This window comes from Ixodes scapularis, unplaced genomic scaffold, assembly GCF_016920785.2.
Source record: "Ixodes scapularis isolate PalLabHiFi unplaced genomic scaffold, ASM1692078v2 PGA_scaffold11__112_contigs__length_91849675, whole genome shotgun sequence".
NCBI lineage: Eukaryota > Metazoa > Arthropoda > Arachnida > Ixodida > Ixodidae > Ixodes > Ixodes scapularis.
In genome coordinates this window covers 49,836,547-49,860,980 of record NW_024609837.1, presented here as the reverse complement: position 1 = coordinate 49,860,980, position 24,434 = coordinate 49,836,547, and the positions used below count along the sequence as shown (strand labels likewise).

Sequence of the window (24,434 nt, the reverse complement as noted above, 5' to 3'; positions counted from 1 at the left end):
AAGTTTTACGTTGACTTGTGCTGTTTTAAGTTTAAAGTGCTTGCTCGGCTGTGCAGAACTCTTCTCTTCAAGGAAAAAAAATGTCTCCAATAATACGCATGTAATTATTACTTAGCAATTTAGCGTCGCCAAATTTAGATATTTTTGGTGAATTGGCCCCTTCAGGCATAAATTGGGACACATGTTGCCTACTGTTTAAGGCGGCATTCTTACAATGCACTTTTTTAGTTTTAGTGTACGTATGTGCACCACTTCAAAACCGTAAGGTTATTTTGGGGCACAGAGACAATAAATAATTATTATATTTATTATTATTATTATTACTGTTGTATTTTTGTTTTGGTTGGTAGTTCTTGTAATTTTCGGCAGTTTTACACATTTTAATTTAAATTAGTTGATCTTCATTACATACATCATATTAATCTCTACTTACAGCGCGAGTGAAACCGCTCGGCAATCGAAGAACCATGCGCAACTTTGTTGCACTAATTTTGGCACTCTCTGGTAAGCATCTAGCTCAGCTCGCACCCGGTGTCCGTGATTTACTTTCCCCATGTTCCAGGTGTCTTCCTTCTCGACCAAGGGCATTCGTCTCATCAGGATAGCTCTAAAAGCTCTGGAATCGCAGTGACAACTCCGGTGAACACCGAAGATGACACGAGCGCATCTCGTTCAAGAGGGGGTCATCTAACTTCCAAATGCAATAGTCAGAACCTGGACCTAAATTCTGAAGCAATACGTTTCAGGGACAGGATGAACCGGACAAGGAGAAGCCCGGGAGATATTAGCGCTATATATGAAGTCTACACGAATCGGAAACGTAACGGAACTTCTGACTACTATTATGCCGCTAAATTCGCAACACACGTGAACGATTTTCCCTCTATTGCGGCTCTTTTGGATCCCGACCAGAAGCTTTACCTGCTCGTCCACGGATGGCTTGGTTCGATTGCGTCCTTCTCAAGTATCTCAAGCTCTTCGTCTTCATCTGGCAAGGTCAAGGATGAGGAACTGGCAGGCATTAAGAACGAGCTCCTTCGGGTGGTAAGTTAGAACCAGCAGTGCACGTAAAATTTCGAAAATGTATAAGGCGGTTTCACGTGACTTACTTCCGGCTCCAAATTACGCCGGCCGATGAACTGTCGTCTGTCTATGCGCCGAGGCAGTGTTTACTAAATTTCGCTTCTTTATGCGTTATGATTGTTTGCGTTTGTTAGAGTTGTCGGGAACGTAAAACAAGCACTCGCTGGCACTCGACCTGTCTACATGCCAATTTTTATTTAAACATCGGACGAGCAACCGTTCGAGAAGTTTACTCCTCGATTGCCAAAATGGTCGCTACCGATTCCGCCGAGTCGACTCCGAATGTATAACTAAAACGGGGTAGACATTGCTTTCCGTGGTTCGAATTACGTCTCCCGTCGTACATACTGAGTTTCGTAATCGGCAGAGACACTCGTCATCCTTGCGCGTTAAGCCAATACCAAAAACAACGCCAATAACTAAGCGCCTGAATAAAAAAAAATAATAAAGAGAGCGGTGGGCGCGCTTGATCAACATGGCGGAACACGGCTTACCAAAAGTACGGTACCTGAAACGCGTCTCCCACTGGTGTGTCTACAGCGCCCAAGGAGTGGTCCACCGACTTTCGACTGATCACGTCATGGAAGCGTCTTGATGTCGCTGGTCGCGATCCTGGCGGCGTCCCAATAGCTGTGGTGTAGGAGGCAGACGCCTGTTCCGCTGCAGGTCGCTCTCCAGTGTAGCAGTCCGCGGAAGCTTGGACAGTCCGAAATTGGGACGCCGCGACGACAGCGACACTTGCGGTCGCTCGTGCTTTTCGCTAGCATTTCTACGGCCAACCGCCAGGATCGCGACCTCCGCCAGCTCGACACTCAGGCGTCCGCGACGTCATTTGTTTGCCATTTCTGAACCACTTTTTGTTGTATGGGCGACATGGGACGCTAAACACACCATTCAGAGACGCACTCCAGGCACCATACCAAAAGTGAAAAAGCGTTCCGTTGAACCGCTCTATATTTATTTTTAAGTATCGGCAGGCTTCTCAAACTACGGGACGCTTAGAAGGGGACGAGTTTCGACAAGCATGTTCCTCGCTAAGGTTTATTGTTGAACTGTTAGCTAAACTCAAACTTCAAAACTTCCTTTTTTTAAGGGCGATTATGATTTCTTTCTACTGATACCCCGTGGTGAGTGCAGCTGTAAGATTTGTTTTGAGAAAACAATTTGCGGTGTTTTTTAAAGTGTCTTGCTGAGATTTTGTCTTTGCGTACGATAACACCTTGTCGTATCAGAAGGACGTCTCTTGCTCGCATCAAAACTTGGCCTGGCGTAGAATCCGATAATCATTAACAAATGGTGGCTGTCTTCACTTTCTCGGACTGAAGTGTAAGTAGTAACGATGTCATATTGTTCAGATATAAAGATGACAATAAAAACACACACACACACACACACACGCACTTGATGTTCGGGGAAAATTAAAATAAATCAAAGCGAGAAATTAGCGATTCTTCGTGACCATTCCCGGAAAAACTTCACATTTCAAATATTTTCTTATAAGTAGATTCCAGGTGTGATATAATATTGTATTTCTTCACGTAGCTAAGGGTATGTTTTATGTTATTTAATCACGTGTGCCAAGCGGAGGGTTTCATTGGATCTGAAAAGAAGCTTGCCGTAAAGGTCTAACCTTTCGTTTTCAACAATTGTAGGCATGATCATAGGCTAAATGATATAGTGAGTTCGCCGACACAGTGTGAATCATCAAGACCCATTCGCGATACTTCGAACAGCCACTTCTTTGAGTTATTATGAATATACACCCTAAGAATGCCCAAACGCCTGGCATACCCCAGGGTACTCGAACAGCCAGTCACTGTGATCTACGACGGGAGTTCCACGAATGACCTGCAAAAAAATATATTTCCACCGAAATATGAAGCGTGGAACTGAGCAACTCGAAACGCCCTTCGCAGTGTTTCCTAGAAAACTAGTATTTAGACGTTACGTTACGTTGTTACCTTAGTGTACAAAATACAGTCATCTGCAAAAAGTCTCGCGTGCACCGACATGTCCTTAACCTGATCGTCTATAAAGATAAGAAAAAGCAACGGCCCCAGAACTGAGCCTTGTGGCACACCAGAAGTAACAGCACAAAGATCCGAGTAGTTGTCTTCAATGCTAACAAACTGCTTTCGATCGGAAAGGAATGACACTATCCATCCTGACAAGGTTTGGTTCTTTAGCATAGGTCTTGCCTTGCACATTAACTTTCTGTGGTTCACCTTATCGAACGCCTTTTTAAAATCCAAAAAAAAAAAATAACGTCGTCCTGGCCTCTACTATCTAAAGTTTTCGGAGAGTTGTGTTTGGCCTGGACTTTCTTTTTGAAATGGGGTACTGCGCTGGGTGTTAAGCGCATATATATACGACAACAGAAAATACAAAACCAACGAACTCAACCCCCAGCTGACCTTTAAATTTCTATCATGGGGCCAAGCGGTCTAGCTCAGTGGACACTAAAGTAAAAGAAGCAGGAGGAAAATTTTGTGTGTCTCTGAGTGTGAAGGGGGGGAAGGGGGGGGGGGCGGGGGAGGCAACATAATTTCGGTTTAGCGATGTATAGTTAACAAGAACAGGACATAAGACAGAAACGGGCGTTTGATAATTTACAGCGAAGATCTTTAGTGTATGAAGCAAGATCTGGCTTTTTGAATTAAAAAAAAAAAATAGACACGTATGTGCCACATTCCATAATGGTAGCGAAACGCAAGAGGATATTTATTTATTTATTTATTTCAAATACCCCCAGGGCCCCAGGGCATTGCAGAGGGGAGTGGGTTACAAGGAGACACTAAAAAGCAAACAAACAACAATCCAAAGAATGAAAACAAAAAACATAATAATGAAATGCTAAAAGTTAACATTGTTAAGGCATTGTTTAAAAGCGATGGAATCGTATATGGATGCCACAGACCCTGGAAATGTGGTTCCATAAGACCGTGGTCTGAGGTATAAATGAACATATGGTTTTGAAGTGCACGGAACTTTGTTCTGGCCTCCCTGAATTGGTAGCAGGGGTGGCGGGAGCGCTGGCTTTTGCTGGCGATAGGCGAAAAAAACTAAGAAGCAGGAGATTATAATCCCAAAACAGAGGTTAGAAGATTGTTGCCTGTAGTCTAGAGGGGCACGATTATACACAAAATCTGGTGGCAGATAATTCAGCGAGAAACGGAATTTGTAGCCAAATTTAAAGGGGAGGATTGGGGTTTGGAAATGTCTCCGGGCTAGGTGGCGCAAGCTACCGCTTCATTCAAAGGGGAGAATGCAACATACCAACCATACATTCATAAATCTATGCCAGAAGACATAAAGTGCTGAAAGTGCTCTAATCGTCTATGTCACAACACAGGTTCGGGTCTGCTGGATTTCTTGTAGGTTCTCAGTTAAGCTCTCAAGTTTGTGTAAAATCTGGTGCCATACTTGAGTGTTAGTGCCCACCCCACGGTTAGTTTCAGAGTTCCTCCCAAGTATGAAAAAAAAAAAGTTTTTTCTTTTGCTTTTCCTACTAGAAATTATACACTCACGAATTTTGAGCATGAGAAATGCACCACCTAAAGACACCTTTGTAGAAAAACTACATTGCATTTAGTATATTAGCTTAATTACATGCATTCTTATTCCCCAAAATCGATTCAAAACACCCTATATTTGTTACCGCTGTTATGTACCGAGTAAGCGGAACAGATCGTTGGCTTAACGGCCGCTTTACAGAATCGCTTTCTGCCGTGCAGAAAACCGGATCCCAGCTTCCTTCTTTACATTCCCTCTCGCACACTTCTCTCCTCCTATCCCCATAGGAGCGAGCCTCTCAGCTACTCCCCACAGAAAGGAGGAAAGTCTCCCTCTTTCTCGAATGGAAAGGAAGAATTGAGGAAGGGCTTTGTCCTTTCTGCTTGTTGGTCCGTCTTTAAACGCTGTCGCGTGATAATCTTTTACTATAAAGTTATTAGTGAGGAAGACAGCTTTCGCTGGAGGCGCTCGGTGTTCGAATGCCCTTGTATGGCACGTGGAAGCGGGGCCCTGGTCTTGGGCCTCACTTACTCCTTCGCTCGCGTCGGCGTAGCTTCGAAGTCGATACAGTATACTTTTGCCTCACCTTAGTATGTACTAACTGCGAAGGTTGTGCAAGCGCGAACGGCTAGCTTTGACTGCCTTGACTGGAGCGCTTGCTGCACGATCTCTCGTGCAGGCGCCAAGACTTATTCCAAAGCAACTATCTCGCACTTTTGGCATGCACGGCTAACAATAATCGAAGCGAAGGTGAGACAAAGTATACGCCCACATTTTATCTTTTATTTTGCGCGCAGGAAAACGCCACTGTTATCGTGGTGGACTGGTTCGAAAAAGCCAAGGAGTTCTATTCCGATGCGAAGCGGTCTGCGAGGTATATGGCCTATGGACTGGCATGGCTCGTGAAGACGCTGGTCGAAGCCGGTGCTCTCAAAGTGTCCAATGTGCATTACATCGGTCACAGCCTCGGGGCCCAGGCGGCAGCATACTTCGCACAGAGCCTCAAGTCAATCTTGGACGGTCAAAAGATAGGCAGGATTACAGGTGAGCCAACTCTTCTGTCATTATTAACTTTGTCACACCAAATCAAGTCACATCTTTGCGAAGAACTACTTGATATATTGAATGATTGATTGATCTTATTTTGACACAATTGTCAAGGAGGGTGGGACAAAAAGGTAATCAAAATCACCTGACCGTGTCCCAACCACCGGTAGAGCACACAGGCAGCAGGCCTACAAATTTGAAACAGATAAAGAAATAATAAGCCCTTAACATTTTCTTAAAAAACAGAAAAAAAAATTTTATGAACCAGTTGATAATTGAAAATGTGTTTGTTGGGGATATGTGCGATATAATTACAGCAGAACTTTTCAGTTGTGTAAGCAGTTCTTACTCAGGGTTTTAGACGCTCCTTATATAGTCACCCGTGTCATCATCGGTATATTATTCATTATCTTCATTCTTGCAATCATCACCATCGAGCGGCTGAAAGCCAGTGTTGGTGGTAAGGCATCAGAAGTAACGGCGTTGCCCATCAGGTTAGTTTTTTTCGGTAACGTAGTTGAGCACTCGTTACGTTTTCGAGACAGTAACAGATAACGTACTCAGGCTACTTATTTCGGGTAACGGGTAACGTAGTTACGTTTCTCGTTGCATCGTCTTCCCAGAGCCTTAAAAATATCCACTTTATATATACATTTTTTGTGTTTCTAGGTTTCAAGTCATATTACTTTTTGTTGCGGGCCAACAAAATTCTGAAGGCGCACTCTTCGCTGCTTTTGCAATGCAACAGAGATATGGCGCTTATGCATACCTGTATCGTCAAAGCAGTAAACGTTTTATTTAATAAATAAAGTAGCTCAAAAGAGCGTGCCTTACCTTTGATCCGTAACGGTTACCGCCTTCCTCTATTTTGATGTACTAGACGTTGTCGCAACACTGGCCAGGTTGGTTCTGGAGTTGAACAGTTTTGAATTTAACAACAGCCATTACATCCAAATCAGCGGAACAGCTATGGGTACAAAAATGGCCCCAAACTACGCAAACATTTTTATGGGCGCCCTTGAATCGCAGTTTCTTGAAGCGTCTCCCCTCCAACCCATATTTTACAAAAGGTTTATCGATGACATTTTTCTGATTTGGACTCGTACCAAAGATCAACTGCTCATTTTTATTGAGCGCTTTAACCGTGCACATCCGAACATCAAATTCACGCATGAATACTCTCGCACGTCAATAAACTTCTTGGATGTAACCTTGAGCGTGGAGGGGAACAAGCTACAAACAAGGCTTTATCGAAAACCTATCGATTCTCAAAAATACTCGCATTATTAGTGCTCTCATCCGCGTCATTGTAGAAACAGCATTCCGTACAGTCAGGCCCACAGGTTTCAACGCATCTGTTCAGAAAAACAAGAATTTGAACGAAATGCCGCCGATCTCTGAGGTGTGCTCTTGCAGCAAAGGTATCCAGCTGGTGTGATTGAAGACGCCATTGATAAATTCAGAGCACTTGACTGCGAAGATATTTTGACCGATCACGGTAAAATAACTAGTGACCATCGGCAGACCAACCTGTTCATGACATATAACAATTACGCTCCCAACGTCAATAAGATCCTTAGCAAACATTTCAACATAAATGAAGAGTCAACGAATGAAACAAATAATGCCATCCCCTCCCCGCGTAGTATACTGACGTTCAAAAAAATTTGAGAGACACCCTCGTACATTCGCGCACAACGCGCGCCCAGTCTTCGGGGTGCAGCCCATGTGGGAAACCTAAGTGCAAGCTGTGCCCCCACATAGTGACGACTGATACTGCCAGGAGTACGAAATCAAACTTTAGCATGAAAATTCACGGAGATCTCCGGTGCTGCAGTCCGAATGTCGTCTACCTTCTCTAGTGTCAGGTGTGTAAGATGCAGTACGTAGGACAAACCGTGAGAGCATTCAATGAAAGGTTTAATAATCACAGATCCCACTCCACCAGAGTGCCCAGCCTTCCACTTTCCAAACATCTAACGCTACCGAACCACTGATTCGATAAACTTTCGGTTACGCTGCTTCAATCTGGCTTTAAATCAAACCTAGAACGCGAACTGAAAGAAGCCCACCTGATCTATAAGTTTGATGCTGTAAAATGTGGAATTAACGAAAGTTCTGGGATACCCAGTTGTGTTCAGCTGTTGTGAATGCGTTGTACGAAAATTTATTTGACACTGCGATTTTTGGTCAACTTCCGAGTTTAATAGTGGTGCCCCATTGTCGCGGATGGCGTCTGGGCCGTCCGCGGCGGGACTCGCGCTTTATCTCTGGGAGCGCCGGTTCTGTCAGCCGACGACGCGGCGCCTCCTCGGGGCAGTGCGGCGCGGCTTGGCGCTTACCCATACCGGACAGTAGTTTTCTGCGACGAGTTGGTCGCGTTTTTACATTCTCTCTCAAAATTTCATGCCCGTCAATCATCATGTTCCGTGACTGCCGTGTGCAATGCACAGGGTGATCGTGGGCGCCCTTGACGAAACTTAACTGGAGGGGGCCGCGACGGGGCGATCGCTGTCCGGAGTTGTCCCGCGGCGGGCAATTACGAGTGTGCCCGGTTCGGATCGCCCGCCTTTGTGCCCTGCGTGCCACACAAGGTCGTGGATGTCACTGGTCTCGTCCATGTTTTGCGTTTGCTGTTTGAATTTTTATTTTTATCTTTTTTGATCTTTGTATTTTATGTATTTTTTGCTTGTTGGTTTTCTTGCTTCTGCGGTATTTCGCTCGGTATTTGAGGTCTCACTTTTCAAGTCCCGCTTGAGGAAGAAGGGTCCCCCTTCGAAACGTCGCGGTTTTTGTATGACTTATACATGTTAAATTAAACCTTCCAAGTTTGTTTGACCCTCGGTGGCTTCTACTTTTATACAAATACGCCTACAGCCTACTTAGCTCCAAGATGTCATGTATATATATATATATATATACTTTTCGTCATCCTGCGCTTCGTTTTGTCTCTACTTCTACGATGGATGCCGACAACGCTACTTCGAGGTCGATTGTGTGGAAGTTCCCTGCTCTCCACCCCACAACTGCAATCATCGGGGATTCACAGAAAAAATACCTGCACCACCATTTTGATCCAGCCCACCACCTCTCACCTGCTTTCATCTCGCAACGTGGTGCCCGCATCCTGGACGGCAAGCATCTTTTGGACTTCGTTCTCCGAGGCGTAACCCGCCTGATCCTTCATCTGGGCACAAACGACCTCGCCACCGCAAGTGTCCGGACGGCGCTTTCCGACTACCGTGGCCTTCTCGAGCACATCCGAGAACATCGTCCCGACATAACAAGTGTGTATGCCACCCTCGTTCTGCCGCGCACGCCCAATCGACGCCGCGGCTCTTCGAACTGGAGGTTCATCGGCGGATTTAATGCCAGGGTACGGGATTTTAACGGCGCCCTCCGCGGACTGCGCCGTCAGGCGAGAAGCACGTTCTTCTTTGATCACTGTTTCGGCCAATTTCGTGCACGTCTGGTCATGGCAGCCGATGGAGTGCACGCCAGCTTCGTCGGCGTGTCTTACCTGGCTTGGAACGTGCATCGGCTGCTCACCCGGTGCCACCGCCGAGTTGCCGACGTTTGGCGTGACCATGCTGCTTCTCGAGAGCACGTGGGGGACCCCGGCGCGATCACCTTGTTGGATCTTCAACAGCGAGTCCCTTGTTTTGAGGATCGGGAGACGCAATTTCCTGAGTCAACGCACCAGTCGGACCCTGGATTTCTCGGCGGCCACTCGGCCTCCGTGACGCTCCCGCCCTCGGCGGGGGTGCCTGCTTCCCTAGAAAATGACGCTGGGCCTACGCAACAGCCGGAACCCGTGTTTCCTGACAGCCACCCGGCCACCGTAACGCCCCAGCCCTCGGCGGGGGTACCTACTTGCTTAGAGGACGACGCCGGCGGACGCCCTGCTGGACAGAGGAGCCAGATCGCCGAGCCTGCCCCTCAAGCGCGCTACAATCAGCGCAAGACTTACAGCGCGGCTCTCTGCTCGCAGCAGGACTGACGGTCTCCGCCTGGTACATCAAAAGCTCCTCCTATTTTGAGTGAGATACCTGTTAAATTTTCACCAGATTTTTTAGGAATTAGGAAGTTAGCGGACAAAAGGATACGCCACGAGTCACACGCCGCATACATTGAGACTTGCCTCGACGCGCGCATTGCTCCCAGGGGTTTACAAATTGTTTTTCCACCTAGTATGACAAATCTCTCCGAAAGCGATTTAAAAAAATGAAATGAGGTGCTTACGAATGCTTCTCTCGATTTAGCAAAAATAGTTAAAAATCACTGTCAGACAACTTCGATGAATGTTCGAAGGGTTGAAAGTAATTTGCTTCGCGCCAATAAACTGTCACCGCAGGAAACCGCATCACTACAAAAATTTGAAGAAAAGAAACGTGGGATCATCAGGGAGGTAAAAAATAGTAAGCTAGCTAGGGATAATATTAAATACCCCCGGACGACGGTGAGTGGACGGGACATGCAGAATAACTCTCTTGATCGTAACATCATAGTTAATTTATCCAAAGGAAAGCTAACCCACGACGAAGAGTCGCTCCTCTCAAGGGGTCTTAACTTCTGCCCGACCACGGGCCAGTACGACGAATTCACTCTCCTCCAGGATCTCGACAATTTCGCACAAAGCCTTCGGCTTCAGGAATTCTTCTTTGATAGGCCCCAACAGGGCGCATCTCCTCTGCCTTCGACATCGTCCGGCTGGACTCCCGGTCCCAACAGAGATAAGCATCTAGACCTTTATATCCAGCCGGTCCAAAAGGACATTGTGTCAGCTTATAGAAATCAGTAACCGCATCACTATAACCTCTCGCTTCCCGAACGCAGGGCGTTCAAGGATCTAGGTAACAGAAAATATATTATAATCAAACCAGCTGACAAGGGGGTGCCATGGTTATACTCAACAGCTCGGATTACATAAAAGAAGGCTATAGACAGGCGATGCCAAATTCTACCGTCATCTAAACAACGACCCAACTAGCCAGCATGCCAAACTTATACACCAGCGACTTATCGAGCTAGAGAAACAAGGTAAAATTACCGACAAAACTTTACGGGGGCTAACTGCCAAACACGCTGCACCTGGGCCCTTCTATATGTTACCTAAAATCCACAAAGAAGGAATCCCTGCCGCCCCATTATATCGGGCTCAGAAACGCTCACCAAGCCAATTTCTAATTTCGTTGATAACCTCATCAGACACATCCCGCCTACCTTCCCGTTGTGCATTCGGGACACGACACACTTTCTCAAAGAAATTCCTAAAATTCAAATACCCAAGGACGCTTTTCTGGTGACAATGGATGTAACTGCTCTGTACACCAATATTCCACATAAAGATGTCATAGAGGCGCTTGTGAGGGCATATGAGGCCCACAGGAGGGGTAACTTCCCGAAGAGCCAAGTTCTGGCTGTCCTTTCGAGCCTGGTTCTTGAGTTAAACAGTTTTGAATTCGACGGCAAATTTTTTCTTCACACTAGAGGGACCGCAATGGGCACAAAAATGGCCCCGAATTTCGCGAATATATTTATGGGCGACTTAGAATCAACGTTTCTCGCATCCTGTCCGCTCCAACCGATGTTCTACAGAAGGTATATTGATGACGTATTTGTTATCTGGTCACACTCAGAAAATGAGCTTCTCAAGTTCATCGCAGATTTTAACTCCGCGCACCCTTCCATTCGCTTCACACACAGTAACTCGAAAACTGACATTAATTTCTTAGACGTTAGAGTAATAATTAAGGACACAACTCTGGTCACTCAACTGTATCGAAAGCCCACGGACAGCCAGAGATATTTGCACTTCGGCAGTTGCCATCCTCAACCTTGCCGAACCAGTATTCCGTACAGCCAGGCTCACAGGTTTAAACATGTATGTTCTAATAACGATGATTTTGACTCCAACGCCAATCAACTACGCGAGGTTCTAAAAGAACAGAAGTACCCAGAAAAAATCATAAATGACGCAATTAATAAGGTGCGCGCCCTCGATCGCGACCTCTTGTTAGGTGACAGCGGTCCCCAGGCGGAGACAAGCCGACAGGCCAGCCTCGTGCTGACCTTCAGCAATAAGTCTCCGAATGTCACCGCCATATTAAGGAAACATTTTAATATTTTGCAACAAAGTGAACGCATCGCAAAAGTTATTACTACCGTCCCCCGTGTGGTGTACAGACGCTCGCGCAACATTAACGATTCCTTAGTCAGGCCCAAGATAACTGCCACTGAGAGCACTGGGTGTCGGCCATGCGGAAAGTCGGGATGTGGGGTCTGCCCACACGTAACACCGAGAAACGCCATAGAGAGTACAAACTCCAACTTCACCTACAAAATTTATGGCCACTTAAAATGCGACACCAGTAATGTAGTAGACCTTTTACAGTGTAGCACTTGCGGCGCGCAGTACGTGGGCCAGACAGAGACACCTTTCCGATTGCGGTTTAATAATCACAGATCGCATGCAAAATCAAACCCCACGCTTCCCGTTTCAAAGCATGTTAGCGATCCAAAACACTCACTTGATAAGCTCCAAGTCACATTTTTACAGTCTGGTTTCAAAAGCAACCGAGATTGCGAACAGAAAGAATCTTACCTTATTCACAAGTTCAAAGCCGCGATCAATAAACATCCCGGCATTAAGTCTTCCATTCACGCGGTTAACATTCACGATCCTCCTGTATCAGCGTGAGCGTACATATTCCACAGGCTTTAGGCCATCCACGATTTATTTTTTATAGAGTTCGTTCTAATAATATTGTTGACTGAAAGGGCAGCTGATAACGTGTTGCGAGCAGAGAGAATCGTATCTTATTTACAAATTTAATTCAATCCGGGCAGGTATTAATGAAGATCCCGGCATAATGTCATCTATGCATTCAATCTACCTTAATGAACACCCCAGAATAATGACGTCCATGCACGCAGTTAACACATCTTGAGCAGTCATATCGGTTTAAAAATCCACAACCTCCCCTCGTCTTCCCCGTCTTGAAGTTTATTATGTATAAAAAGGGATATGTATGCGTGTGTGTGTTGTTTTTTTACGCACTGGAGGAGGCGGCTCGCACACCGCTCGCACACCGCTTGGGGCAAGTTTTCTCGGAAGCTGCAACCGTTTTCTCTTTTTTTTGTTTTCCCTTTTTCGGCGAGGAGGTCCAGAACCACCCCTCGTCTTCCCTGTCTTGAAGTTCATTACGTGAAAGGGGGATATGTATATGTGTGTTTTTTTCACGGACAGAGGGGGCGGCTGGTACACCGCTCGGACACCGCTCGAAGCATTTTTCTCAAAAGCTTTTTTTTTTTCTTTTTTTTTTTCGGCGAGAGTTTGCCGCCTGCTGTTCTTGTGGCTGTCCCTCCTCCTTCCTCCTCCACCGCTTTGCTTCAGTTAGATTTTCCGACATGGTGCGAGTTCTTTCATCAGGGTCAGGTTTACGCGGGGAGGGGGGGGGGGGGGGGGGGGGGGGGGGGGGCCGCCTGCGTCGGGGGTACCATCAACTCTTGAGAGAAACCAGATGTTTGGAATGCCACGTGACGTGGTCAAGGAGCGTCAATCTGACATCTTATGTGCCAGTCTCGAAAAAGGTCTGGCTCAGGCCGAAACGTCGACCAACTTTACCAATAATCTGTTTTAAAAACTCCAACAACCGTCTCAGGTGCGTTTTCTTTCGTATATATATATATATATATATATATATAAAGTGTTTTTTTTTATTCTTACACATTTGTTTAAAAAAAACGTGAAAGCTACACTCATGCGGTTTGTGCTGGTGGGTTATGCGGCCAGGCGGACATTATGTGAGTGGCTAATCTTTGTGACAAGACGGCTAATTAATTAAAATTTGTCAATTAACTTTTTAATTCGTGGAAATAGACATATGGTTCCAATTGGAAACTTGCTGAGCGTCATCCAAAACCCCTAAGTCAGTAATTTTTAGAAAGACTTTGAGCGCGTGAGAAGCGCAGTAGTGCGCTGAAGTTTCCACCCGTGGATCGGATGCAAGGCTGGGGCAAGATAAGGGACGAAAAAATTTCGCGGGCGCCATACCGCAACCGCTAGCCTTATACCTGCTCCACGAGTGGTAAATTTAGTGCGCTACTACGCTTCTCACGCGCTGAATGTTTTTTCTGAAAATGACTGATTTACTGATTTAGGGGTTTTGGATGACGCTCAGCAAGTTTCTAATTGATACCATATGTCTATTTTTAAAAGTGAATTGACGAATTTTAATTAATTAGCCGCCTTGTCCCAAAGATTAGCCACCCACATAATGTTCCGCCTGGCCGTATAACCCACCTGCACAAACGCGTGAGTGTAGCTTTCAAGGCTTTCTGTAAAGAAATCTGTAAGAATAAGAAAAGCACCCTGTATATATATATATATATATATATATATATATATAACTAGAGGTTATGTGCAGGGCAATACTACAGTAGAGTGAGAGATTGGAGTTCATGTACGTGACATTTTAAGTACTATGTTAGTCGTAGACTGAATAGAAATTTACAGGCCAGGATTTTAGAATGAACCTGTGTATTTCAGTATGAGTGCAACAAAACGCTTCTACTTCAATAATGAAGGGGCTTAAGAAAAGTATCCAAGCATACGATTTTTTCTGCTAACAAAACATTCAGTGTGAGTTTTCTTTTATAGGAAAGTTGTATATACACTCTTTAAATTATTTGTACGAGGAGGCATTTTCAAAAGCGTGTTCATAGGCGAAAGTTCAGATGACTTACATTCCCAAGGGAAACGCACTATTTTGCATAAGCTTTCTCTTTCTTGCATCACGTCAAGAGCAACTAGCCTGTAAATTATATTGGACTATTAAAAAAAAAAAGAACCGCGTAAAGCATTCATTGGCTTACAGAACGCTACTTTTGGATTGGCAACTCGTGAATATAAACCAAAAGTACAAAAAACAAAAAGACAGAATGAGAGATATGCGGCAAGCCGGGGTTAATTGGGTTGAATGGTGGATAAAGGATATTTGCAGTTTCGAAATGTGATCAGGTGATAAAGTACTCCAATCAATATAAATATTATATTGAACATCCAGTAGGCTAACCTTGCATGGCAAGACATTGTACAGCAAATTATTAATGGTATGGGTATTGCAGTGTGTCTATAACATAAAATTTACTTTCGCCGTTTTTGTGCATACCCAGGCTAGGCAGAACTTAAAACAACCTCCCTCAAAAAATTAAAAGCCGATATAAATAGTTTTAACCAGTAGATTGAACCTCAGCCTTACTACGACGTAAAAACAAATACTCATGCAAAGTAATTACGCAAAACATTTCGAAATATTGAACATTTAATTTAATTTAATTTAATTTAATAAGTAGCAAACACCTTATTACGCCATTAATATAAAACACGTAAGGGAATATACATCTAAAACCATATTTTGTGACACTGCTATGATTTTGAAACAATCACACAAACAAGAAAACGGAAATCACGTTTCGTGCTTTTGACGAAATCTTAATGTTTTCTTCGCTGTTCGCAAGGAGGCTATACTCATAAATTACTCAGTAATTAAAAAAAACGCAAAATATATATATTATATATATATCAGTTATATACCTTAATTAATATACACCTTGTTTAGTGCATGTTTTTTGTACATTTGAGGTTTCTCTTTTTCTACCTCAATTCTTAAGCTTTTATCGTTGTAATGCCCAATTAATATTAAGTACTCATGCAGTTTAGGACATCAGAGTATACCCAATCCAATATTTTTATCAGTGCCCTCTACATTCTAATACTGCCCCCATACGCAATGTCATTAGCAAGTTTCTTGAGGATGCTGTGTAGGCCTAGTTTCTTATTTTCTAGGGATTGACTATACACGATAACACCGTATTACAAACACGACTTACTATACCCCGTTTCATTTCAAATGCAGACGCAGCCGACGCTACGAGCTGATAAGACAAGTCAGAAAACGCCCGAAACGCGCCATCGTGGTGTTTGTCATGTTTCTTTCCATGTTGTATTGTCCCTGAAGCAAACATGTAAAAAAAAAAAAAAAATCTCTAATGATTTTGCGCTTTCCACGCTGCATGATTGTTCGCATTACCCCGTAGCGTCGGCTGTATCGGGAGTTACGTTGAAACGAAGTCTAGGGCCACATAAACCGTCTAGGGATCATTCAGCTCACACGCACTGTTTAAACGAAAAAGGTAACACCCATTTTGTAAAAAGAACTCGATTGGCTGGTTTGATAAAATCTTTTTGGAAAAAAATATACCTAGCTGGGCTTTACCAATTGCTCATTTGGTCAAATCAAATTGGGGGTTTTACGTGCCAAACCAACGTTGGGCATCTGGCAGGCCCCCAGCGGAGGACTCAGGAGAAATTTGGACCACCTGGGGATCTTTTGGACGTGCAAGCGCAAGCTCAGTTACACGGCGCCTCCTCCGCAATCAGCCTCCGTCAGATTGCGGTCACCTCGGCCGGGATTCGAACCCGCCACATGGGCATACCTAGGCCAGCGCTCTCGCCTCGGAGCCACCGAGGCGGCATGTTCATTTGGTAACAATGTACAGTTGCATGCACTCCCTTGACGAAAATGAAATGAATGCTTGTCGTTAAACACGTTTGTGGGGATTGCGGTAGCACATTAGTTATGCGGTGTTTCTTGTTACTCTAATGATATTCTCCGAGAACCTATCTGATAGCATGTTCATGTATTTTTCAAGTATCGGAGTTGCCTTTCCACGACTCTCATATGGTGATAATTCCGCTGTATTGTATGCACATAAGAAGTTTCTATACCTTATAGGTAGGGTTCCGTATTTACGGCAAGGTGCGATCGACCGTGATAAAGAATCCCCGAAGTGGTCCTCTCAAAATTAAGGAAGACAAAACAAAACAAAAAACTTCGATATGGTGCTTTTTTTTTAATAGGAAAATCCCCGGGTTTAGGAAAATACATTTTATCTACAGCATTCCTTTCTTGTGAACCGAAACTCAACCCGCACTGTCCTTGAGTTTTGTCTTTTTGCTTGAAGAATCGCCTCCCTTGCCCCCTCTCCGTTCTCGGTGCCGAGATGAAGTTTCTTGAGTATTTTGGTCAGGGGCGTAAGTTTCATGGACCCTGGATGAGAAGAGGGTACGAAAAAGGGGGGGGGGGGGGGGGTATTTGGCGTCAGAAATTTATGTATATACAGATGTATTATAACATTGGCCCCGATAAACCCCAATACATGGCCTGGTATTGAAAATAAAGACCGAAAAACACCGATTCGCACAAATAATAAACCCCGAAAGAACACGGCACCTTATTTAAGGGAAACATAGGTTATGTAATTGTTAAACAACATTAAGCACAAAGTGCTTTCATACTGCACATGAATTATCCTAGTAACGTGAGCCATTTTAAATTTTCGCCAACCCTATTTGATCTCTAAAGCATTAATAAAAGTTGTCCTAAATGGCTCCTTGAACCCCTGTGTTAAGTTCAATTAGAAGTAATAAATCACCAATATGTAGAATGTTTTCGACAGGTGTAAAAATAATGCCAGAGCAATTTGGTAACAAGGCTTCGGTTAATGCAACCCGGGGAAGCTTTTTTACTTTTATCTGTGAAAACCGTACTGGTTGTTGCTGTACTTGTCATACTTTTGTGACGAGCATGGTGTACAGCGGTAATTGGCGAAACAATATCATGGAGACTATTCGTATTTATTTGGACCGATATGTTTATGATATACTAAATTACTTGTAATATATTGTTAGAGAACTTCCAAAGTTCATTTTACTTCCACCCTTACATAAGGGCCTAATTACTGAAACTTCTAAATTTATAGGAGTTCTCTCAGTGGTAATATAATCTTTGGATTTTTTAAGGTACACAATGAATACAAATTCTTGTAATAATTTAAAAAAAATATTGAGTTGACTATGCCTACTTGGTCGTTTTCACATGTTAGTGGGAAGTTTGTCAAGATTTCGCAACTACACATGGGAACATCTTTCTTTCAGTCTATTCATTACGATGGGCCTACTGTACAGATTACACCACACACAAACTCAAACACATCATTCACACTGCTGGTAAACGTACCATTCAGATCAGCAGTGTGAAGGGTGTGTTTTTTTGTGTGTGATGTAATTCTTGTTCAGCTGGACCATCGTAAGCAATGAACCAACTAGCTCAGCTTAAATCCGTTTCAATCTATTGTTTTTTGTTTTTTTTTTTTTGCGCCCTTTATAAAGTAACTGTTAAAGGGGCGCTGACAGGATATTTATGCTCACCGAACTTTTTATTTGTGCATGACATACAAGAGCCCAACTACCCAGAAAACATTTCGCAGTTTAAAATTCATTTTCTTCCCGCCCGAAAACCGCGAAACTAGAGCTGCTCGCTCACTTTCTTCTCCGTGGTCACATGCAGTTTTCTGTGGTTTAGACACCACAACCGAATATAATCGAAGTCGGAACGAAGGCACAAAGACAATATTAAAGGTAGAAAATAAACACGATACTAATTTTTTGTGGCTTCTAGAAAGTAAAAATCCGTTGATTGGAAAACAAATATTTTTCGCCACCACGTGACTTCCGCCAACTCTCTCCTCCACTATATTTCTTTTTCCTCCCCAGTCCTGTTTCCGTTTCGAGCAGTTTGCGTGTTTTGACTTTATTTAAAATGCACGTGACTCTGTAGCAAAATATTGACCGGGTAGTCTTTTGATGCCATAATAATCGCCTGTCAAAAATATAAATAAAAATTGGGGGGTGTCAGTGTCCGTTTAAAGTAACCTGCTATTTTCGTGTAGTTATGAATATTGGAAAACTGCTTTTAGGGGCGAAGCTCCTTAGGGTCTAGCCTTGTCGATTCGTCCGGCGTCCTTGCTTGCATCGATTGCACTGCCCCCGAAATCGGCCCACTCTTTAAAAAAACAACGTACGCCGGCACGGGGGTTTGAACTGAGGACCTCTTCCATACGAGGCAGACATCTTAACCACTACGTTACACTCTAACGTTGCATGTAGACGCTCAACGTCTATACAGGAGAAAGCGCTGCGGTTAAACGCGTATATAATCACGTTAAACTTTGCATGCATTGGCTCAACGTTTATAGACGAGAGGGCGCTGCGGTCAAATGCTCAACAGAGTATATAACCGCGATCCATACCACACATTCTCTCTCTGACATGGACCGTTGACTTAAGCGGTGGAGATGCTTTCCCATGGCTTCTAGCGGATTCGAGCTGATCCGCTAGAAGAACCACTGGCTCTGCATTTCACCGACCATAAAGCAGTAATAATAAAGTCGAAACGCAACCCGGAACTCAGCACTACCTATGAGCAATAAAAAAAAATTTGCACCATCACCACTACCTATGAACAAGAAAATCAGTATCATCGACACCATCAGAGCTTGCCCCAATCAACATCATTCACCACGTGGAGATGCGGCCTCTTTTTTTTTTATTGTATCGTCAGTGCTACGTTTGCCTCCATGACTGTTAAGTGGCAGAGAGATAGCAGGCTTCCATCGAGTCTTTTTACTGACATGCATTGCTTTAGTTTTGCCGAGTATTATTTTATTCATTTTGAAACCCATAACTCATACACAGTATAATTTTAACACGTCAAACGTTGTTGATATGACTCAAGTTGATGTTCTCTCGAAAGCTGTTTATTATGAGGCAACACTTGACGGGTTTTCAGTTTCAGGTATTTTTTAAGGTAGCGCTTCAATTGTCCTGGACAGCATTGGTACTTTGACAAGCTAGTGAGCTTTTAATGTGAGGTGTCATAATTTTATTTTTGCTTGTGGAGTAATATATTTTTGTCTCCGCATATATTCTCGCAAAGCTGCATTTCATGTACATAATTTTGAAATAGGTACACTCCTCCGTTTGAATATGGGCTGCTTATGGATACCTAACGAATTAGATAAATAAAGAGATTCTGAATTTAGTAAACATATTGTATCTCGAAGATAATTCCTAAATTATTGTCTCCATTCAATAATGTCCGCCTCGGATCCTTCTGATCTCTTTATTTTAGGTTTGGAAGCAATTCGTTTAACTTCTCTGCTGCCTATAAACCGACAGCACTGACCAGTGCTGTTGATGATGGTCTCCTCTGGTTCTGGAGATGTGCCGGAATCAAATACCATAACAGTCGGAGTCTTTCTAGCCGCACGCCAGTGCACTAGATGGAGCTAGTTTCACTTGATTTAGTGAGAGTCTGGATTGTAGAGAAGAATCATCTCAGTCTATTGCGGGCTTTTGCAATTTAATGACGGACCTCTCCCATGGAAATTAGTCGGAAGTGTGCTTTCGCTTCGCTTTGGCGTAGCGAGAAGGTAAGCAAGCAGAAGGGTGAAGACGTTTGCAGCCAATCAACGCTTTCCCCACTTCCTTGCAGTTCGTATGGCAAACGCGGCTCGCATACCACGTGATTCTGATCGAGCAGTTGGAAGCACTTTGTGATTTAGACACACTGGATTTAGTGCGACGCATACATTTGTAATCTCTGTCACAATTCCGTCCAGGTTTAGATCCAGCCAGCAAAGATTTTGAAGGCGAGCATCTGGACACGGACGATGCCGACTTCGTGGACATCATTCACACCAGCAACGGCATTCTTCAACTTGGAATGCGCGAGCCTATCGGCCATGTCGACTTCTATCCCGATGGAGGAGGTCGCCAATCGGGATGCTATATCCCTGGTGCGTGGAAATTGTCGAATGTCAAGAACTTTTTTTCGAACCCTGGGTTCAATTTAGTTCGGCGAAAATTCGCGCATTTATCAAACTGAGACTGTATACGAAGGAATGGATGGATGTTAACGACTCTAACCTTTATAGCGGCGGTCACTTGCGCCACCTAGCCAAAACTAGCCGAGGTTTAACTTACGAAGAGTGCTGTCCGACATTTCACAGAAAAAAATCAAAATTTTTGGCGCAAACTGTGATGCAGTTTATTTTATATTTCATAAAATTACTGCCGATGTCTACGCATTATAAAGATCAACAAATACACTCATAATGCTTTAGTTCGTTTATTGACGTGAACCAGTGAAATATATATCTGAGTTCGCCATGTGGAGTCAGTTTGTTAGAAATTTTCGCGCGCGCGGATAACAATTAGGCCTGAGTCAAAGCTTGTTCAACGTCGCATAGAAGCTAAAAAAACAACAAGAAAAAAAGTCTAACCAGGTTATACCGTAATTTCGGCGGATTCTCAACATCTTTCCACTTCGTTTCACGTTAACGTCGATCGCAGTGAAAGCCACGATCGGACAGAGTCAACCAGGCAGCCCAAAAAGTCCATTGTCATGGAGCTCGTTGTCTATATAGGTTGGCTATGAGCGGCTACTACAATCAAGCACAGTCAATGCGGCTTGATCCGGCGCTTTGTTCTTTTTGTAAGTAATTGGCTTAACATCGAAAGCAGCCGGACAAAAAAGGCGAGTGTTGTGACAACGAACTTTTGGCGCTGATATATTGGCTCTATCTGATCATAGCGTTGAATCCGGTCGAACTTAATTTGAAACGAAAGGTAATATCAACAGTAACACTAACCTCCTCCAAACATCCGAGGCTTCGTCTCACACTTTATAAATGACCAGTGCAATTCGCGCAGAAAGCTTGCAGCATCCCTAGCCGAGAAACACGGAAAACGTTTTCACCCAACTCTAGTCTTTGATGTAATGCTGAAAGCAAAATGCACACGTGAAGCGCAACGAACAGTGTCAGATAAAAGCCGTTTATTCCGCAAGGTTTCATCACAGAAAGTGTTTTATCAGCCGAATTTGGCTAGAATAGCCGTCACGAGTAGCTGTTGCGTCCATTTCCTCGCTGAATGTATTCGTGAAATTAACTCCGAGTCACTACGTCATGCGACCTCGTGTCAGGTGATGTCAATAGGCCCACTAAATTTAGAAGGCAAATTGACGACGTGACAACGTCGTGTTACATCAAGTCTCGTGACATCGATTTCAGCGACGTAGTTTCTGCGAGGTGATAGTCTATAATTAGCACACTTCGACAACTGCCCGCTTCTCTATACAGGGTTCCAAGTACGAGCTCCGGGCGCCGCCATCTTGCTCGCGTGGGGTGCGCTTGGGCGCCGCCATAATTCGATTACGACGCCTTACTAAGGTCGGTGCCCCAGCAGCAAGATGGCGGCGCCCAGAGTTTGTACTTGCAAACGCGAATACTTGTGTACACTTCAGGAACCGTAGTCAAAACCGGCTCTTCACAGAGGGTAACTATTTTCCACCTTCATACGTTTAATTAAGGTATATATAGGTACATCTTAAATTAACTTCATGTTATTTCATGAAAGCGCACACAATTCAAACGCCAAAAGCATTTTCTTCCTTCGACAACCAAATTCTGTAAGGACTACTTCGCGCAATGAGCAAGTCGCCAAACATGCTGTTTTCCACGTGGTATAACCAGTGCGGCCTGAAAAAAGCTTGGAATATACAAATATTTTTATTAACGCACTCTGTAATTCACAATTATTTTTTATGTCTGATCAGAATGATTGACATGTAAAACTTACAGACGTTTATGCTTCTCTGTAATGCGAAATTAGAGCGTAGCTTTTGAGGTATTTTGATTTTGCTATGCACCGTGATAAAGAATCTGAGAGAGAAATATGCTGTATATAATTTTGGTCGTGTTTCCTTTTTCTTTGGAGGTAGGCCAGACAGGGCTAGCAAAGTACATTGGGTACCCATAATGCAGCACGCACACTATTGCTTTAGGGGACATCACAGACGTACGCACCAATTCAGTTTCTCCGCTAAATTTAGCGACGATGGTGAATTGATGTAAATATCTGTGTCGCCCATCACGCAACGCACGCTGTGTTGCATTATAGAAAACGTAAGCGTCCGTTCCCGTATATAGCGGTTACACTGACGGCGGCGCCGAGGCCAAGGTATGCGGAAACGGGCGCCGAAGAGCTGCGCTCTAAAGAACAAATCCTTGTATAGTCAGCAGCAGTAGGTCATCCGCAACCCCGTAAAATTCAAAAATTTCTACATGTATTGTCCGCGAGTTACAATCCAGCAGATAGGGTACATCTTATGTTCATTAATGTGCAATCAAAGGCTTTCGCACTTTTTAAATACCGGGTGTTTTTTAGCCAAGAGAAGCGTGTTCATCGGCAAGCGTGAATAAACTACGCATAGCGGGAAGCTGAAACTCCCTGAGGATGTGACGCTAGCTCTAGGAATTGGATGCGAAAGTTTAAGAACTCTTGTTACCTGGATGAAACATATGTGCCATTTTTATGTGGGCCGACGTTCCACCTAGGCCTAATAGCGTTAAAACAAGAAGAGAAGAGCGGCGTCAGCGTCTGGCGTCTGAAAACACAAAGTATCGCTACACGTTTGTGGTGGAAGAACGTTTCACGTATACAACACAATAGCCTGGCATTTCGCCGTAATTTCTTCACACTTCATAAATGCCACGTGCGTGCATAAAGTTTTTGTTTTAACGATATTAGGCTTAGGTGAAAACTGGCTCATAAAAATATTTTGGGCCCCTTTGATCTCATTAACCTAATGGTTTCAAACTTTCGCATTCTCTATTTCTATTCTCTCATTCTCAGATTTACAGCTTCGTGCGATAAGTCGCTCGTTCACGCCGGCCAAAAAAAAAAGAACAACAAAAAAACGAGAAAAAAAAAGGTTTTTGTTTTGAAGAATACACGATATGAGTGTTGCAATAATAAAAAAAAAGCTCCAGTTGTTTTTTTACTTTTTCTTTTTTTAGGTTGCTCTCACAAGAGGGCCAAGATCTACTACCTCAACTCCATCGATTATTGCCCCTACCCATCTCGATGCTGTCCTAGTGGCGCCTACATTTCCTGGCTCAAGATGAAGTGTGATCGTTGGGTACCTTCCTGCGGAAGAATGGGCCATCACGCAAGCAGTGATCTACGCGGAGTGCACTATTTGGAAATTGATTCGGACTCCCCGTATTGTGGTTCGTAGAGCCATAGAGCCTCTTGTATCGAAAGTGGGGGCCCTGCGCTTTCGGAGCCAGAACAATAAACAGTCGGGTTACGGTAAAAAAGAGATGAGTAGCGGTAATCCATGAACGCAAGCATCTGGATTGCAGCATCACACTGGTGTCGTAGGGCAAGCTACTCCACTCGTTGTTTTGTATTTTGCGGTGAAGGAAAAAAAATAGAGACTGCAACCGGCTGCTTACCCTTTTTTTTTTTTTTACTGAGGGTAAGATGATGCGCTGAGTGAATGGGAAAATAGGATTAGTCGTGAGTTTAGATAAACTGGGGAAAAAAAGCGTACGTTCAGAAAAAATAAATAAAATAAAAGCCGTTTACAACTCCCTGTAACGCCGAATTGGAGCGCAGCTCTTGAGCAGGAAGAGGGAAGGGTACTGAGGGGTCACGTGACCTGGGGGGTCACGTGACCTTACCGTTGCGCCGACGGCGACGCCGCTCAAGCCGGAAAGGGGCGCCTAAGAGTTGCGGTCTAAAACAATGAAAAACAGATGGGAAAGTTCTGGAAAGTGCCCACGTGTCTCTGAGGGCGCCAGCAGTCTTATATCCTTTTTCTACTATGTTTTCTAGTTCTGTTTCTGCCAGTTATGGCGGCGGTTCTGGTCTCCAAGGCGCGGGCTTTTACCCTATAGGAGGCCCTGACAGAGCAGCGTTGCAGTCTCTAATTACTTAAACATTTAGCGAGTACTTTTCAATGCTAGGCTGGTACGTTGCGCCACATTATATTTTGTATGATCAGCGAAAATTGTAATCATTTTTATGTGTGTATAGA

General features: G+C 44.0%; 1 protein-coding gene across 1 annotated transcript; it reads left to right on the top strand.

The window, feature by feature from the left end:
• Positions 1-467: 467 nt before the first annotated feature.
• Positions 468-23,630, top strand: LOC120844145 (endothelial lipase-like). Its single transcript, XM_040215758.1, has 5 exons — positions 468-504; positions 563-1,044; positions 5,394-5,640; positions 20,170-20,346; positions 23,410-23,630. The coding sequence occupies exons 1-5, from the start codon at positions 468-470 to the stop codon at positions 23,628-23,630; spliced, it is 1,164 nt and encodes a 387-aa protein (XP_040071692.1).
• Positions 23,631-24,434: the final 804 nt, after the last annotated feature.

Excerpts from the sequence above, each read along its gene's own strand:
- LOC120844145 (XM_040215758.1), top strand. The coding sequence starts at position 468 with ATGCGCAACTTTGTTGCACTAATTTTGGCACTCTCTG. Across the intron at positions 5,641-20,169 it reads AAAGATAGGCAGGATTACAG|GTTTAGATCCAGCCAGCAAA; the intron begins GTGAGCCAACTC and ends AATTCCGTCCAG. Across the intron at positions 20,347-23,409 it reads ATCGGGATGCTATATCCCTG|GTTGCTCTCACAAGAGGGCC; the intron begins GTGCGTGGAAAT and ends TTCTTTTTTTAG.